The sequence below is a fragment of the Aythya ferina genome (genome assembly GCF_964211825.1).
Source record: "Aythya ferina genome assembly, chromosome: 1".
NCBI classification, from domain to species: Eukaryota; Metazoa; Chordata; class Aves; order Anseriformes; family Anatidae; genus Aythya; species Aythya ferina.
Genome location: NC_140296.1, coordinates 39,672,935 through 39,690,780, shown reverse-complemented (window position 1 = coordinate 39,690,780; position 17,846 = coordinate 39,672,935). Strand labels below are relative to the sequence as shown.

At 38.2% G+C, this 17,846-nt stretch overlaps 1 protein-coding gene across 11 annotated transcripts in view; it reads left to right on the top strand.

Annotated features, from left to right (window-relative positions):
* The first annotated feature begins 2,797 nt into the window (after positions 1-2,797).
* PCDH9 (protocadherin 9) overlaps positions 2,798-17,846 on the top strand; it is a 748,214-nt gene continuing 733,165 nt past the window's right edge. For all 11 annotated transcript variants that reach the window (XM_084510734.1, XM_084510731.1, XM_084510733.1 and 8 more), the window contains exons 1-2: positions 2,798-3,248; positions 4,465-7,634. In XM_084510734.1, coding sequence (XP_084366860.1) covers positions 4,599-7,634 — 3,036 coding nt within the window. In that variant the 5' untranslated portion in view covers positions 2,798-3,248; positions 4,465-4,598. The remainder of the gene's footprint in view (positions 3,249-4,464; positions 7,635-17,846) is intronic.

Here is a 17,846-nt window from a genome sequence, read left to right as displayed (position 1 = left end):
TATTAGAAGTAGTCATGACAGTTCTAGCCCCTTTGGTGCTCTGAGACACCAATTTACAATCTGTTGTGCAAACACTGTAGTCTGAAGCCCAGCCTTTCCCATTGCATGATTAAAGAACTACAGCATTTTAAAGCAAGCACATTAACATTAACATGGCAGAACTTCAAGTAAACATCTTTGGCTTTCCGATGTAGCTTCAGAAAACATCAAAAATACTCTATTATTGTGACCTGTGACCATTTGGGGTTTAAATCCAACCATGACTTGTTCACTGAAATTTTACTTTTTTTCTCTCCTTAACTTTTCATGAGGCTAACCCTGTATACATGAGAAGAGCTCATTTATGAGCATGTGGTAATCAGTTCTGACTACAAGTTAAAGTCATCCTTGAGCAAACAGAAAACTATTCAGCTTAGCAATAAAGTTAAATAATTATTACCAGGCTATGTGATGTGACTACAATGTGACATTGAAATGGCTATGGTGTGATTAGAATAAGAATGTTGTATGTCTGTGATGTTACTAGAATGAGGCTATAAAACGTCTGTGATGCCATACTGCTGTGATATGACTAGTGTCAGAAAAAATGTGTGCATTATTAACGCATACATAAACATGCCATATTTCAGAAGCAGACTGCATTACACAGAATGCTCGTAGTTCTAATTATCTTCTTTATTAATGGCTGTTCTGCTTTGTATTTTGGAAGACGAAAGGATTGCATACTTAATTCATTCACAGAATTCTTCTTCTAAGCAGTTTGGCAGTAAGGTTGCTCCTTTGTGTCACTTGCTTGACTTTCAATGCTGGGGCTCTAGCCATCCTTCCTGTATTACATAATGAACATTTTTCTTAAACTATTATTAGATTCAGTTCCGTTCGCTACCATTACTTGATGTCATCAAAACCAGAATCAATTTTTTCTCTAGGGCTGTAATAGGAGTCTTTCAGACACAAATACAAAGTACTGCAAAACTAAGAATGTTTATTCTTTACACATCGTGTGATTACAGGATTGCAATGTTCACATACACAGCGTGTTAACAGTCTGTATCTGTATCATTTCCAAGGGGATGTGCCACAGTAGTATCAGCATGTACCACACAATGCCAAGCCATTCAAATTACTGACCTCTAACAGATACAAGGAACTTCCACTATTACTTAACACTGTGTCATATGTGTTCCATATGTATATATGGGAATCTGAAGGTAGGAGGCTGCATTTGAAAATGTAAAATCTTCAAGGTAGAAACTCAGATCTCTAGCTGGCCTGTGCTATCTATTGAAAATGTGTACATTTTCTAGTTGCAATATCGCATATACAAGAAGTCAAATACCAATGTTATCTTTGTTTTTTTGTATGCACATCTATTTGAAAGGCTTAACCAGAAACAGCAGCAAGCATGGCCATGTATCTGGGCATACTAAATTGGAGAGGTACTGTGCGATACTGCTTGCAAGTTCAAGCTGAGAAAAGCTAGCAATAAAAGCAGTCAAATGAAGGTTCATTCATGCTTTAGAAAACGTTGAAAAATGCACTATATATAATGCACTATATATAATGCAGTATAATCATCTTCTTGTCACACTTTTGAGGTCACTCATATCATAATACATCGGCGTTTTATTACATTGTCTTCCAGGCATGTGATGCTTCTTTGTGGCTAGCTGGATAATTTACCTGTGTCATTTACAGGGAAGGAGAAATGCTCACTTTTATTATTTATCAAACCACAGTGAAGTGTTTTCCAGTTCAGTGTTTAAGCAGCCCAAAAAAAAAAAAAAAAAAACAAAAACAAAAAACAAAAAACAAAAAAAAAAAAAAAAAAAAAAAAAACAAAACAAACAACAAAAAAAAAAACAGCAAAACATCTCTCCCTTCAGCGAGTATCTTGGCTGACCCTTCGGGAAGGGGAAGGAGAAAGGTGTGCAGGCGTAAATGGGAGCCGAGACAGGGCTGGAGTCTGAGCAGCAGCGTGAATTATAGATGAAAAGGCATGTATTAAATATAAAGCCGAAGCACGCTGAGGAGGGCCGGGGCAGGGTGCTTGCTGCGGGCTGCAGGCCGCGGAGGATGCGCGGGGCCAGCAGCGACCCGCGCCGCGCCGCAAGCGCTCCCCCCGGGCACAGCGGACCGGGCGCAACCCCCCCTAAACAAAAATAATAATAATAAAAAAAATCATTATTTTTTCCACCCTCTCCCCACGATGGAGCCTCGCTGATGGGGCACCCCACGCCCGCCTCGGCGCCCCCGACCCCCCGATGCGCTCCCGCCCCCTTCCCCCCCGAGCGGGGGGGGCGCTCCTCTTTTCTTCGCCCCGCTCCTTCCTCGCCCCGCTTCACCCCGCTTTTTCGCTTCGCCCCGCGGCTCAGCTCGGCTGCGCTCGGCCCTCCCGAGCCCTCCGCGGGGTGCGGAGGCGCTGTGCTGCCCTGCTGCCCCCGCCGGCCACCCCCGCGGAGCGACGCGGCCGGCGGCCAATGCCAGGGCCGCGCTCCGGCAGCCGCCTCCCCCGCCGCTGTGGGCCAATGCAGTGCGGCGGGAGGGGGGGCTTAGCGCCGCTCACACCCTCCCTCTGGGCTTATTGAGAGTTATATCAAGAATTTCAGTTCAGAGAGAGAGAGAGAGAGAGAGAGAACGAGAGAGAGGAAAGGAGAGAGTGTGCGTGAAAGGGAGAGACAGGGAGGGAGGAGGGAAAAGCGCTGTCGCTTCCTCCCATCGCTGAAGCAATAATCTGCTAGGATTTTTTTTTTTTTTTTTTTTTTTTTTTTTTTTTTTTTTTTGTGGGTAACTATCACCCCAGAGATAAAGAGGGGGGAGAGAAGCACCGCCAGACCAACTCTGTCATTTCCAGTAAGAAGTTGCAGACTTAACGTAGCTGGCTCTGCTCTGGTGAGAGAGGGATGGAAATTGTGTGCAGTGCAGAGCGGAAAATACCCCCGATCTGAAGAAGTGAGTGCACCGGATTTCTGCTTGCTGTTTGTTTGTGCTGTTGCGTGTATGTTAAACACCCGAAGGATCGCCGCTTGATAGAAATGAAACGTGGAGAGGATGACTAACGACAGAACTGTGAATTTGTTCCCTGGAGTTGCTAATTTGCCACCCCGAAGCAACACATATCTCAAGGAGGAAGCGTTTGGCTGCTGCTGATTTCTCCAAAACTGGTGGTTTACCAGATGCATTGTGCTGTATCTGCTGGAACAGATCATTGCTTAGCTGCAGCAGATCGTCAAAGGTAGACAACCAACGTAAGTGCAAAGTTACCCATACACTGTGATGCATTTCATTAAAAGAAATAATGAAAGCCAACATGCAGTGTATTTACCTAGGGAAAGAATCAGTATTTTGAATTCAGTTGGTGTTGGTGGCGAAGGCTCACCTACTCACAGTATCTGCATCCCTACCTGCATCACTCTGCTGGAAGTAATCACGGGCATCAGCTACCGTGCTGCTTAATGCAGATAAGATTAGTGCTTCGGGGCTGCCCACTTCCACCAAACTGTAGGTGCTGGGAGCCTTGCACCCTGATAATTTGCGTTTAGCAGAGCATGCAAACATAAGTCTTTCTGTCGCTTTTTTTTTTTTTTTTTTTTTTTTTTTAACCTGCATTATTAGTCTGCAGTATTTGTGTGTGGCAGCTGCTAATAACATCCTGAAGGGAGATCAGTGTCAATGGGGAAAGGCTGTACCTTTCTTTCTCCTCTCATACTCAGAAGAGATGTTCTCCCCCTCCATCTGTAAACATACTGGCTGCTCCTAAGTTGCATTTGGAATTTCCAGCCCCATGTTTTAGACAGTGTTTTGAAACAAACAAATAAAGTTTAAGGTTATTAAGCAGAAGGAGAAGTATCCAACATCTGGAGGGGAAACGTCGAGCTGAGAGTGTAAGAAACTGTAAGTCCTGATATTGTCTTGTCAGTCAATAGGGATGTGAAGTAGCCAGTGACGACTGCTGCAGCAGCAGCATGTCCGGGTGGTTATTTCCCAGTGCGATAGCAATAGTGGGGGGATGCAAGGCACAAGAAGCAAAGAGAAATCTGGTTAGCAAGAGCTAAAAAAAATGCATATGGAAGCAAACAACAAATGACATTCGGCAGCTGCCATAGCAGTTACAATCCAGCAGAAGTACAGGATGATTTTTACTTGCACGAAATGACTGGGTGGAGGAGGGTAGAGGGAGAATGCACGTTACGGATTACACGGTGTGCCAAGAAATTATTCAGAAAGTACGTGTCGAAACTGTAGCTACCCTTAATCCTGCAAGTAGTTATTTCTGTTCTTGCTCTGTGCAAATGCAGCCAATGGGATATTGGTGCATTTGTCTGGAGGGATTGCTTTAAAAGGGAGCAATAGGAAAATGTAGTATTGCGAGTGTGTCTTTGCAAAAACAGGTAGTAGCTGGAAATTGTGGATTTGTCATGCCTTAAAAGCCAATAATGCTGTTCTGTATGGTTGTGTTGACAGTGCTGTCTCCAAGTAAGAAATGAGATGTAATGCATCCTGCAGTCCATGCATGCCTCCTCTTGCAAATCGCGCATCATTTCTCTGTGGAAACCTTTAAGTCCTAAGATCCAGGCAAAGAGAATAAAAACATTATCATGGACCTGAGGGATTTTTACCTGTTGGCTGCTTTGACTGCCTGTTTAAGGCTGGATTCTGCTGTAGCTCAAGAACTTATTTACACTATTAGAGAGGAGCTGCCTGAAAACGTTCCCATAGGAAACATACCAAAGGACCTGAACATTTCTCATATCAATGCTGCCACAGGGACCAGTGCCAGCCTTGTCTACAGACTCGTGTCTAAAGCAGGGGATGCCCCTCTGGTCAAAGTGTCCAGTACCACCGGGGAAATCTTTACAACATCTAACAGAATAGACAGAGAAAAACTTTGTGCTGGCGCTTCCTATGCAGAAGAAAATGAGTGCTTCTTTGAACTTGAAGTGGTGATTCTCCCCAATGATTTTTTCAGGTTGATCAAAATAAAAATAATTGTAAAGGATACTAATGACAATGCACCTATGTTTCCATCCCCTGTCATCAATATCTCCATACCAGAAAACACTCTGATCAACAGTCGCTTTCCAATCCCATCAGCAACAGATCCTGATACAGGTTTCAACGGTGTACAGCACTACGAGTTGTTGAATGGACAGAGTGTCTTTGGACTGGATATTGTAGAAACTCCAGAAGGAGAGAAATGGCCTCAACTGATTGTGCAGCAGAACTTGGATAGAGAGCAAAAGGACACCTATGTGATGAAAATCAAAGTGGAGGATGGAGGTACCCCACAGAAATCCAGCACAGCTATCCTGCAAGTCACAGTAAGTGATGTCAATGATAACAGGCCAGTTTTTAAAGAGAGTCAAGTAGAGGTCCATATACCAGAAAATGCCCCCGTAGGCACCTCCGTAATTCAGCTTCATGCTACAGATGCAGATATAGGAAGCAATGCAGAAATCAGATATATTTTTGGTGCCCAAGTTGCCCCTGCCACCAAAAGATTTTTTGCTTTAAACAATACCACAGGGCTGATCACAGTTCAGAGGTCCTTAGATCGGGAAGAGACTGCTATTCACAAAGTGACCGTGCTGGCTAGCGATGGTAGCTCTACACCAGCTCGGGCAACCGTTACCATCAATGTCACTGATGTAAATGATAACCCTCCTAACATAGACCTCAGGTACATTATAAGTCCCATCAATGGCACAGTGTACTTATCTGAGAAAGATCCTGTCAATACAAAGATTGCCCTAATTACAGTTTCAGATAAGGACACTGATGTGAATGGCAAAGTGATCTGTTTCATTGAGAGAGAGGTCCCCTTCCACTTGAAGGCAGTTTATGACAACCAGTATTTGTTAGAGACCTCTTCCTTGTTGGACTATGAGGGCACCAAAGAATTCAGCTTTAAAATTGTTGCTTCTGATTCTGGCAAGCCCAGTTTGAACCAGACTGCCCTGGTAAGAGTTAAACTGGAGGATGAAAATGACAACCCTCCGATTTTCAGCCAGCCTGTAATTGAGCTGTCAGTTTCTGAAAACAACCGTCGTGGTCTATACTTAACAACTATTAGTGCCACAGATGAAGACAGTGGGAAAAATGCAGACATTGTTTATCAGCTTGGCCCTAATGCCTCCTTTTTTGATCTGGATCGAAAGACGGGAGTTTTAACAGCCTCCAGAGTTTTTGACAGAGAAGAACAGGAACGATTCATTTTCACTGTTACAGCCCGAGACAATGGCACCCCTCCTTTGCAGAGTCAAGCAGCTGTAATTGTTACTGTATTGGATGAAAATGACAACAGTCCCAAATTTACTCATAATCACTTTCAGTTTTTTGTATCAGAGAACCTACCAAAGTATAGCACTGTGGGAGTGATCACGGTGACTGATGCAGATGCTGGGGAAAATAAAGTGGTGACCCTTTCCATCCTGAATGACAATGAAAACTTTGTGCTGGATCCATTCTCTGGAGTTATAAAATCCAATGTTTCTTTTGATCGAGAACAGCAGAGCTCCTACACCTTTGATGTGAAGGCAGTTGATGGAGGACAACCTCCTCGCTCTTCTACAGCAAAAGTAACCATAAATGTAATGGATGTTAATGATAACAGTCCTGTTGTCATTTACCCGCCTTCTAATACTTCTTTCAAGTTAGTGCCACTCTCAGCAATTCCAGGATCAGTGGTAGCAGAAGTGTTTGCTGTAGATATTGACACCGGAATGAATGCCGAACTGAAGTACACAATAGTAAGTGGAAATAACAAGGGTTTGTTTCGGATCGATCCAGTGACAGGTAATATCACTCTGGAAGAAAAACCAACTCCTAGTGATGTGGGGCTGCATCGCTTAGTTGTCAACATAAGTGATTTGGGTTATCCCAAATCCTTGCATACTCTTGTGCTTGTATTTTTGTATGTGAATGATACTGCTGGAAATGCCTCTTATATTTATGACTTAATACGCAGGACTATGGAAACACCTTTGGACCGGAACATAGGGGACAGTAGCCAACCCTACCAAAATGAGGACTATCTCACGATCATGATTGCTATTGTGGCAGGTGCAATGGTTGTTATAGTGGTGATTTTTGTCACGGTTCTCGTTCGCTGCCGGCATGCATCCAGATTCAAAGCCGCACAGAGGAGCAAGCAAGGTGCTGAATGGATGTCTCCCAATCAGGAGAACAAGCAAAACAAGAAAAAGAAAAGAAAGAAAAGGAAATCTCCAAAGAGTTCTCTTTTGAACTTCGTGACCATTGAGGAGTCCAAACCTGATGATGCAGTTCATGAACCTATCAACGGGACAATCAGCCTTCCAGCAGAGCTGGAGGAGCAAAGTATAGGAAGATTTGACTGGGGCACTGCACCACCAACAACCTTTAAGCCTAACAGTCCTGATCTTGCCAAGCATTACAAATCTGCCTCTCCACAGTCTGCTTTTCATCTCAAACCTGACACTCCAGTTTCAGTGAAAAAGCACCACGTGATTCAGGAACTCCCGTTGGACAACACCTTTGTTGGTGGTTGTGACACCCTTTCCAAACGCTCTTCCACTAGTTCAGATCACTTCAGTGCCTCAGAGTGCAGTTCCCAAGGAGGCTTCAAGACAAAGGGCCCTTTACACACCAGACAGGTAAACGAGCACTTTTACTGGTCTATAAGTACTGCATACAAGTGCCCGATCAACCAGTATTAAAAGTGCAAGTATATTTATTTTTGGTTTTGTTTCAGTCTAATTTAGCTTAATTATATTATGGGGGGAAAAAAAAAAAAAGGAAAAAAGAAACAAAACAAAACAAACAAACAAAAAACCTCAACCCCTTTAATTTTACTTGGGGTTTAACCACGCATTTGCTAAATACCTCCAAAACTTTGGGTTTTGAAGAATACTGATTGTTAAAGAACTCTTGTGTCCCTGCATATGCACATACATATGCATAAAAAAAGATGAAAAAAAAAAAAGACTTTTTTTTTCTCCCCATTATTTGACTGTCCAAATGTAAAAGTTAATGAAGAAAAAAATCCTCTTTCCCTATATGCTAAATTTCAGACAGAAAGATGTGATTGTTTCAAGATTGAAGGGATATGTACATTTAATTTCAAATTTTGATCTGAGTTGTCTTGAGTTTCTTTTACAGTTCAAGCTTATCTGGAACTTTGTTAAGTTAGTGTTACTAAAAGGGTTAATTTTTTTTCCGTAACAAAGACAGCTGAATTTCTAAGCTACTTCGTCTGTGAAGCATGTGGTTTGTTGGTAGGATATATTTAAGCCATACAGAAGTCTTCCTCTGTTTTGAGTTCAAATTATTGTGTTGTAATAGATTAAAGTTGGTATCGTATAGACAGTTTGTTGCATATTTTAAAAAATGGCCAAAGCATACTTTCAAAAAGGAATGTGTTCTCTGAATACATTTGAATTATACAGAAAAAAAAAGTCAGCCCACTGTAAATATTTTCTCATCTTAGTAATGCATAAGTGATCTGTCATAACTCATTTTAAACTGTGAAATACGCCATATGAAGCAGGATTAGGAGGCTGAGAAACTCATATTTCAACCAAATCCAGCATTAGTTTTTTTTTAGGTCTAATAATTCCTTGCTAATAAAGATTTAAATGCAACGCTGTCTAATTTATTTTATTGGTGCTCATCTTTTGCCACTAAATTAGAATGTCAATGTAGCCTGTAGATGGCACTAAGGTACTATGTCGTTTAGGCTGGCCTGATGCCAGTCCTGCAGTAGGTAGGAAAAGGGGGGAGGGAAGGATCAAGCTGGTACTACAGCCAAAGAACCTTTTATTTAATGATAGTTGCACTGGAGTGGTCAGTAGTTAAGTTCGTGTGTTTGCAAAGCAGCTTTCCTAGTGCTTAGCTTTCACTGCACCAACTTTTTAGGTGTTAGAAATGACGTTCATACACCTGCTGGCATTGTACCCTACAAGTTATGGTGATTTCTTTGTGTTTATTAGGGATGTGGATCTTACAGAATCAAGCGAGACACATTTAGGCTTGTCATTGAAAAAAGATTTTGACAGTAGCCAAGTTTAGGCTAAAGTCATTCCCTTGCTGTTGCATTAGCCTTATCTAAGATGAATGTGATGTACCCAGAACTGTGTCTTGACTTTGGGTGTCTGTAAGGTGTCACACTAACAAGATACTAAGAATAAAACAAGCACTTCTGAGGCAGTTCTGCTAAACTCACTACTCTTAGACAACTCATACTTATAGTGAGACACTGAAAACATCTTAGAAGATTGGTGCAAAAACTTAACCTTTCTAAAGGGCTTTAAATTGCGGTGAACTCACATAGTGTGCAGGCTGCTTTGCTATACAGCACCATAAACAAACTGACAGCATAAATTTAAAAAAATGTTTTAAAAATAAAATAAAGGAAAAAAAAAGCATAGAAGAGCTCTGCATAATCAGTGGTTACTTGGCTGAAGTTTCCAGATTTTTTTCCCCAGTTTTAGTTACAAAATATAACACAACCAACCCACGCATTCCTTTTCTGTTCAGAGATGTTGTTAATTTAGCTCGAATTAGCTTTCCAAACTCTATTAAGAAACTCAGACTTAATCCCCCACAGTATCTTGAGGCAGTTAAGATCCAAAATATGATTTACCTGACAGAATATGTAAGCTCTGCACTGTGAAACTGAGTATGAGGAAACAAAGAAGGAAACACAAACAAACAAACAAACAAACAAACAAAAACTACAGGCAATATTTTTAGTTACCTGTATTCATTACATTAAATATATTGGTTTCATTTAATAATCAGCCATTATATCTATATTTGTCTTATTTGTTTGTATGGATGTGATTCAAATTCCATTGAAGACTTATTAAAGTCTTCATATGCTGACCCTTCTGAGGTCAGCAAATATTGATGTCATACGATTTTTATCAGTCCCTGTAAAAGCTGTAATATTATGTATAGCTGCAAATATTACTGTTTCTTAGACAGACTATTATCTAAACTGAGTTTATGTATTTTTAGTTCATGGAGGAGGAGATGGTGTTTTTGTTTGTTTGTTTTGTTTTGTTTTTTCATGCATATTACAGGAAGTAACCTTCTTGTGTCCTTTTAACACTTCTGGCTGGAGGAGTACAGCCAACAATGGTGGTAATCATTAGCAGTCTTGATATTATTCGTTATTCTTTCTGTAATTCCTGGGATTAGGTTGCATTTTGGCTAGCATTCATTGGCACTGACGCTTTCATAAGTCTTTCATAGGTCTTTTTGGTTGGTTGTTTTTTTTAGGTGTGTTATAGAGTATGGCCTTTACACAAAGTATTCAGACTTAAAGATAAAAACCTCACTAAATAGTAGTTAATACTAATGTCACAATATCCAAAAACTTTTTTAAAAAAAATCCTTCATGAAGAGATACCTAGTTCTCTGCCACTGTACTGTTTTCTTAAGGTTTAAAATAATTCTTTTCTCGGTGTCTTATGTTACAAGTTGTAATAAGTTACCTATATTTTGATTTTATTTATGTGGTTTGGAAATGGTATGGGAATCATTAAGATGGGGAAAGATGACATACGGGATTAGTATATGTCTAAGAAATACTGGTATCCTAAGTTTTTATTTAAATTTTCTTTCAGTCCAAGCAAAATACACATGCAGTGTATCTTGCAGATGAATAAATTAAAACTCATAGAGAGCTGAGACCCAAGTCCACACTTGGACTTTTTTCAAGCAAAATCCCATTACTTTTAATGGGAGCTGGGCCCTAGAAGTCCATTAGAACTGGGACCTAAGTCAGAAAGCTTTTAGAATTCAGAAATAGATTGTTCAATACAAACTTCTTAGTATTTTTTGCTGGGCAATTTCTGTGCAATTGTCAATAAATTTAGAGGAAATTCTGTGGTTGTCTTCACATATCACTTTGAATTGCACAGGTTGATGTTTCAGAAATATCCAGTATAAAAACCAAAGCCTTCTTCAAGTGCCTATATTGCAGTAAACCTGGTGGATGCTCTGAAAAGAGCATTTTTGAATACTTGAACTTGGGATTGTTCTAAATGCTAATTCACATAATTAGGAGTGTGGAAAGGATGTTACACACCACCAGCTCGTATAGCTAAACTTCCAAAATCAGTGTTATGACTCATAACGAATGCTTAAATCTATGCAGGCTTCTCAATCAGTGTTCTTTTCAGAATTTGATTGAACTTTAAAATGCACTTCAAATTAGTAAGTCACTACACCAAACAGCTACACGGAAACACAGAAGAAGACAACATGTATTCTTCGTTGTGAAAGACCTTTTATAAAAAGCAAATAAACAGATAAAAACCTCTTATTCAATGTCACTAGGTTAACAACAGATTAAATAACAAAAGAAATCATGGGCAATTTACCATGGTTATCCAAGTTTTAAATTATAATAACTTCATTTAATCAGATTTGAAGTACAGCAGTGGCAAATAACACAGGTTTTGACCCAAACCTTCAGTGTGCATTCTTAAGCAAACAACCTTTAGGCATGTGCTTAACTTTCATTTAAAGTAGTGGGACTGAAGCAGATCCTTAAAGTCCAAATTACTTCAAACGCTGTTTTCAAGAAAAACTGCTGGTTTTTTTGTGTGTGTGGTTTTTTTTTTGTTTTTTTTTTCTGTGATCTGATGGCAGAAATTTAGGATTTGGGGCTTCACTGACACATAAAATGAATTCCATACTAAGGTATATTTTTAATCATACAGTCGATAACATAAGGTCTATGGAGCTTGTTTTACTCCTTTTTCAGTCAATGGACGTTTTGCCTGATCAAGGAAGCCAGACTCGCACTGATCAGTCCAGATCACAAGCTTTCTGTGGCAAATGCAGCTGATATTGTCTTACTCTGGAGTATTTGAATCTGTAACTTTGGGGTTTATATAATATTTAAAAAAAAAAAAAACTTAAAACATTAGCGATTCTATTTTCATATACTGAGAGTGACAATTTCAAGGTGCATAAGATGATGGAAATTTGCATTGTAACAGCAGTGCAGAATTTACATCACTTGCAAATATTAAAATTCTGTAACCATAGCATTCCATAATTCTGTACAAGGTATTATTTTTATTGGCCCTATTTTACTACTCAGTAGAAAAAAAGAATACAATTCCATTGTTTCTTTTCCTTTCCCTGCTTAATTTCTGTATGTATTAGCATGGATTAGTCTTGTGTGAGGACTAGTCACCTGGAAAAATGTCTGCATGTAAAATTTTATTGCTTTGAGTTCTATATATTTATATATCTATATCTATACTAAAATATTAGAAATGTTGAAAGTGTGCAGTGTATTTTTACTATCCTTGTATAACTGAAAAATAGGTTAACAGATTTTGCTCAACTGTCTAAAGAAATTCATTTTTCAACTGAGACCAAGCATGGAAAATTTTAGCTGAAAAGAAGAATTTTTCAGAAAGTTAAGAGCATGTGAAAACTCTGGGTTATAATGGAAATCTGAACATAACCTTAAGCTATAATACCATTTTCAATAGTGACAGTAGAAATGCTAAACTAGAGTAGGGAACATTTTGTGTATACAGATACAGACAGCAAAAGTTTAGCAAGCTTCCTTGTTCTTTAAATGTTTCCAATGCAAAAGTATTTTATCAGAACTGCTAGAGTCTCATCTGTCCTGAATGTGCAAAACCAAAGTTTCATAAATGCTAATAAATTTATGGCACATGTGGAACAGTGAATTGGATCCTGAGAGTTTAATACTATTGGAATTCTGTGATAATGTTCTTTTGTGTATAGGAACAAGGAAGAATCCTTATAGTTTCCATTTCAGATTTTCACTTCCAAAGAATCTATTCTTCTAGCACAGCAAAACCGTATCAGCCGCAGTTTATTGACAGCAATTTTATTGTAGCTTGAGGCTTACAGTAAGCTGTTTATTGCTGTTCCCTAACTCAGTTGACGGCAATTGGGGAATTAATTTTCTTGCCCCTGATGTGCTTTCTTGGGTATAAACAACAGATGTTAAAGATATGAAAACTGTGACCCATTTACATGCAGCAACTTTTTATGGGCACAGCCTACCTGTCTGAAGTGCAAGTTTCAAATCCTAAGTAAGATTCCTTCATCAGTTCTAGGATTCTTACTTTGGCAATACAACTTTTCATCTGTATGTATTCTGTACAAGGGCAAATAAATAATACCTAATGGACCAATCCTCATCTAGGCAAATTCAGTTCAACAGCAGCTGAGTTCAAGTTTCATTTATTTCAGGAGGTGCTGTATCTTCTTAATCTAGGATTTAATTGCACCTAACATACAGAATATGACTGACCAAGTGGACATACCATGTACTGAAAGATCAGGTGATACCATAATTTTTGGTGTCACTTCCCCGGCAAAATATTATGGTGGTTTTTAAAATGTATACTCAGAAGTTTCCTCAATGGCTACCAAAGAAGAACCATCTGACACACACTCTGTAATGTCCATATCTTTGCTGAAGGAAGAGAGAAACACAAAATCACACAACACTTTCTTTTTGTTTTATTACTGCTTTGACTTGACAGCCTGTGGTGGAATGCATGTGAAATGATTTATCCCAGTAGACTGATGTAAGCATTTAATTTGTTCATTTCTGATTTACCTGTGATAACATTCCATTCACTGAGAAAAGATTTCCCAGGCTGTAGATAAGAAATGAATGGATGCTATCATATTTTACTGAATTGGGGGGCATCTTCTCTTTGTTTCTTTTGCTGTCTTTTAGCAAAACATTTGCAATATAAGGGGCTTTAGTGTCTTACCTGACTGAGATTTTAAGTGCTTGTCTTGACACAAAATGCATATTATCTTAACAGGTCCTTTATAATTAAAATATCATATAAAATAGTTCCTTTTAGTATAGCTGAAATAATTTTGTTGTGATGGATTGTGTTTTAGTGAGCTATAAACTCTCTGTGGAAACAAAAATAGTCATTACTGATATAAGACACCTTAAACTGGTATTACTACATTGTTGTTTTGGTTGTGCAATCATGAAAATAAATAATCAAATAAATCAAATTCAATTATTTTGTATAGCACCATGTTTATAGTCACACAAAACCATATGTTGATTATTTCTAGGACCTAAGGATTCAAGGAAGCATTTGGCCTACTCCAATTTTGATATCAATTTCATGCTGGTCTTACTAGAAAAATCTGGACTTTCAAATCTTTCTCATTTTTTTTCAAACTTTCTCAGTTTTGAGCTTAATGAGTACCATGAATTATGTGTGATAATACTAAGCAAGCTGGTTCAAAATCTTAATTTGTAGTCACATTGAGGTGTCTAAATTGTATCAGTCTCAAAAGCTGTGCTTTTTTTTATTATTATTTTTATTATTATTGTTTCTTTTGCAGCAAGTGAGTTGGGGGTGGGTGATTTGTTTTAAAGTTTTAGCATGGGTTCTTTTGCATCTTCTATTGCATAAAGAGGGAAAATTGAGTAATTTAACATTTACCAGGAAAACACTGAGAGCTGGCTGCAGCTGATGTGTAATTTCTGTAGTTTCCTACAAGATAATGTTGTAGTTTTACCATTTTCTTTTATGTAGCTTTTACCATTTCTTTTATGAAATACCACACCAACTTTTTTTGGGGGGTATGCATCTTGATTTTATTACTTGAAAGTTGTTTTTGCATATGCTCAGTTCTTGCTATAAAGAGACACTTTTTAGAGTAACAGTTCAACATTTGAAACTAAGTCCAGACTGGAGTAAATCTGCTGATTTATGCCATGTGCATCTCTTTCTGATGTTATCTACTTTATAAAAGCAGTAGGATGACACTAAGATAATGTTTTCAAAATCTGAAAAAAAAATGTGCAATGAAGTGGGACTCAGGTGAATTAAAAATCATTTTATTTTGAGCTGAATTTGATTAAACGTGGAGGATCAGCTATCGGATTTTCTTCCTTTCTTTGTTTCCTGCCCTACATTTGTAGGAATAAGATTTAGGTAGCCCTTTAAAACAGCTCCCACTGCCCCCCCAAAAAACATTAATTAGATATTCTTGCTGGCTGATTGCTGGAAGACGATAATTATCAATGTTGATCTGTAAAATGCTTAGTAGCCTCAAATTGATATTCGTCCATTCTCCTTCATTCTTTCTAGCCAAAGTAAGTGTGAGATCCTACTCTGAGTTTGAATTTAGCAGAATATTCTTAGTACCTCATAGGTTTTCATGTGTTACAAATAATGCGATTGGTTTTCTTAATTGTTAAAAATTGTTAAAAATCTGTGTACAATATTTTCTATAAAATGAGCTACTTTAGTCTATGTCATATAGCTTTTAGTACACCAAAAAATCTAAGATGAAGTCCATGTTTCAGTTGGGAATGATACTCCCCACTCTTATAGCTTCTTTTTTATTGGTATGTAGCATCTTTTAAATACCTAAACCTGATTAATGCGAATTTCTGTCTCAAAATCTGTGCTCCTTCAAAACACATAAGGTACAGTGGCAATTATGTTTCTGAGGGGAAGACATCTCTAGGACATACGCTTTTATGTATGACATATATAAGAGGTTATTATAGGGAATTTTCACTTAGATTCCTGAAGAGAAATAAAAGATTTGATACTGACCTTCATGGTGGAATACTTCAACCACTGAAGTTTATGTGAGTCTTTGTTTTCCCCTACCAGTATTTTTGGAAGAAAATTTTAACACCTTGTTTTAACAGGAATAGGTCCGGGAGATACAGAAAAGGGTGTAGATCCGTGAGTTTTAATTATAGTGAAAACCTCCTTGATGTGTAAAATAAGGTCTAGAGCCTGAAGGAGAGTGATATTGAGCCCCTGTTTTGGGGAGCTTTTCACTCAGTGTCCTAGTTTTTGTGAATATGATTGTTACGCCAATCCCTCTCCTTGCAGCCTGTAATGAATACATCTGAACAGGTGCCCAAGTTCTGATTATGGATCTAGCCTAATTTCTGCAAATTATGTTCACAAAAAATGAGCATCTTCCTTTGTATAATTTTCAACACTGTACTTAGCTGGTAGCACCTGTGCACACAGTACCTGGTTTTGTTTCTGTTGACATTATGGTGGAATTCATTTTGTGTAATTTCTAGTTGCATGTCAAATCTGGGTTCACAATTTACTCCATCATTAAAGAAAATATGCTAGTTTAAGCTGGTTGTTGAAACTGATGGATACAGTTGGATGAGATGCATCACACAACAGTGAAGACTGTGGTGCAGTGAAAAGTATGATCCAGTATGATCTGTACTTTTCATTTTATCAGTATCGAGTAGGATCCACTCCAGTTTTCTCACTGAAGTCAAGAGAAGGGCTTTAAGGGTAAGTATTTCCATAGGTAAAGATATAATCTGAATAGCGTATATGTCCACAAAAATGTATAGTATGCACAGTTACTTACCTTTGGGAATGTCTTCTTTAGAATACGGATCAAATCCAAAAGGTTCCAGAATCAACAGAAACATCCTTTTTATTAAATTGTTATCAAGCCATTTGCACAGCTGACTATTTTGGGAAGATGATACAGTGAAACTCAAGAGTTTTGTTGTTACCATTAATTTTTTTTTTGTGGTCGTTTGTTTTGTTTAGGTTCAGTTTTTGGTGCTGTGCTGAGTATTTCTGTTTTTTTTTTTTTTTTTTTTTTTTTTTTTGTTTTGTTTTGTTTTTGCTGAGTGCTACATGCTCCTTGATACCTCATTCTGTGAATGTGAGCAAAGAAAAAGGAAGATGCAAGCTATCTCTAGAAGCTGTATCTACCCTCTGTTATAACTGGCCATTCACATTACACTGTAAAAATGCTTCTTCTACTTCTTTTAGATATGTGACTATAGCAGTATGAATTTTCAGTCACTTATCACATTGTTTCACTTTCGCCATTTCAAAAATACAGGTCAAAATACCAGTGTTATATACTAGTGTTATCAGTAAGAGAATTTGAAATTGCCTTCAGTTTGTGACAACAGTACACTGAAATTATACTGAAGCCTGCAGCATCCAGAGCAGCAGGAGGTAGACTATGCACCAATAGTAAAACTGTAAAACTATGGGAGTAAAGCTCCCATATTTTTAACAACTGCCAGATAAATAAAAAAAAAATAAATAAATGAAATCTGCATCTGTATAAGGACAGTAAACCTTGCCTGTTGAAATTTAATCTCTACTGTGTACAGGAGATGGACTTTCCTATTTGAGATTTCATCAGTTTCATTTCAGAAAGCTGTTATATCTGTCAAACATTTCAGTTTGAAATGAACGTCTGATTTTTTTTTCCTTTGTGTGCTACAAGAGCACCTGGTTGTCAATCAGCAGAAATACAAAATGAGACAAGATAGATGATCCACTACCATGATTGGCATTTTATTTTTATTTTACAAGTCCTTTTTTCTTTCTCAAACTGCGATGACTTAAAAATGGCAAAGCATGTCTATGCTGTGAAAATACAAGAGAAACATGGATGTAGCAAAGGGAACCCATCCTTGGCTTGCCCTGTTCCTGTTTGTTTTGACTACCGATAGCCATTCTTCTGAGCGTTGGTACAGAACAGGTGGGCAAGTACAGGAAACTGTAGTTGACTAGTGTGATAAATTGTGTGAATGGTACACCGTCTTGTGAATAAGATTTAAATATGCTTTATGAGTGATATTTAAATACTTACTTTTGCTTTTCTTTGTTTTTGCTATAGAATTAATACATTACCACAAACCTCATGCAGTCCATAGTATTTAACTGACAGAGCAAGACAACTTCTGGATGAGCTCTGTAGGCTTTCAGAGTGCCTCCAGGCAAAGCAGCAATCCAGGACTTTGAGCAAGTAATTTAAATCTCATGACAGTTTTGCTTTTAATTTGCTTCCCTGATTGC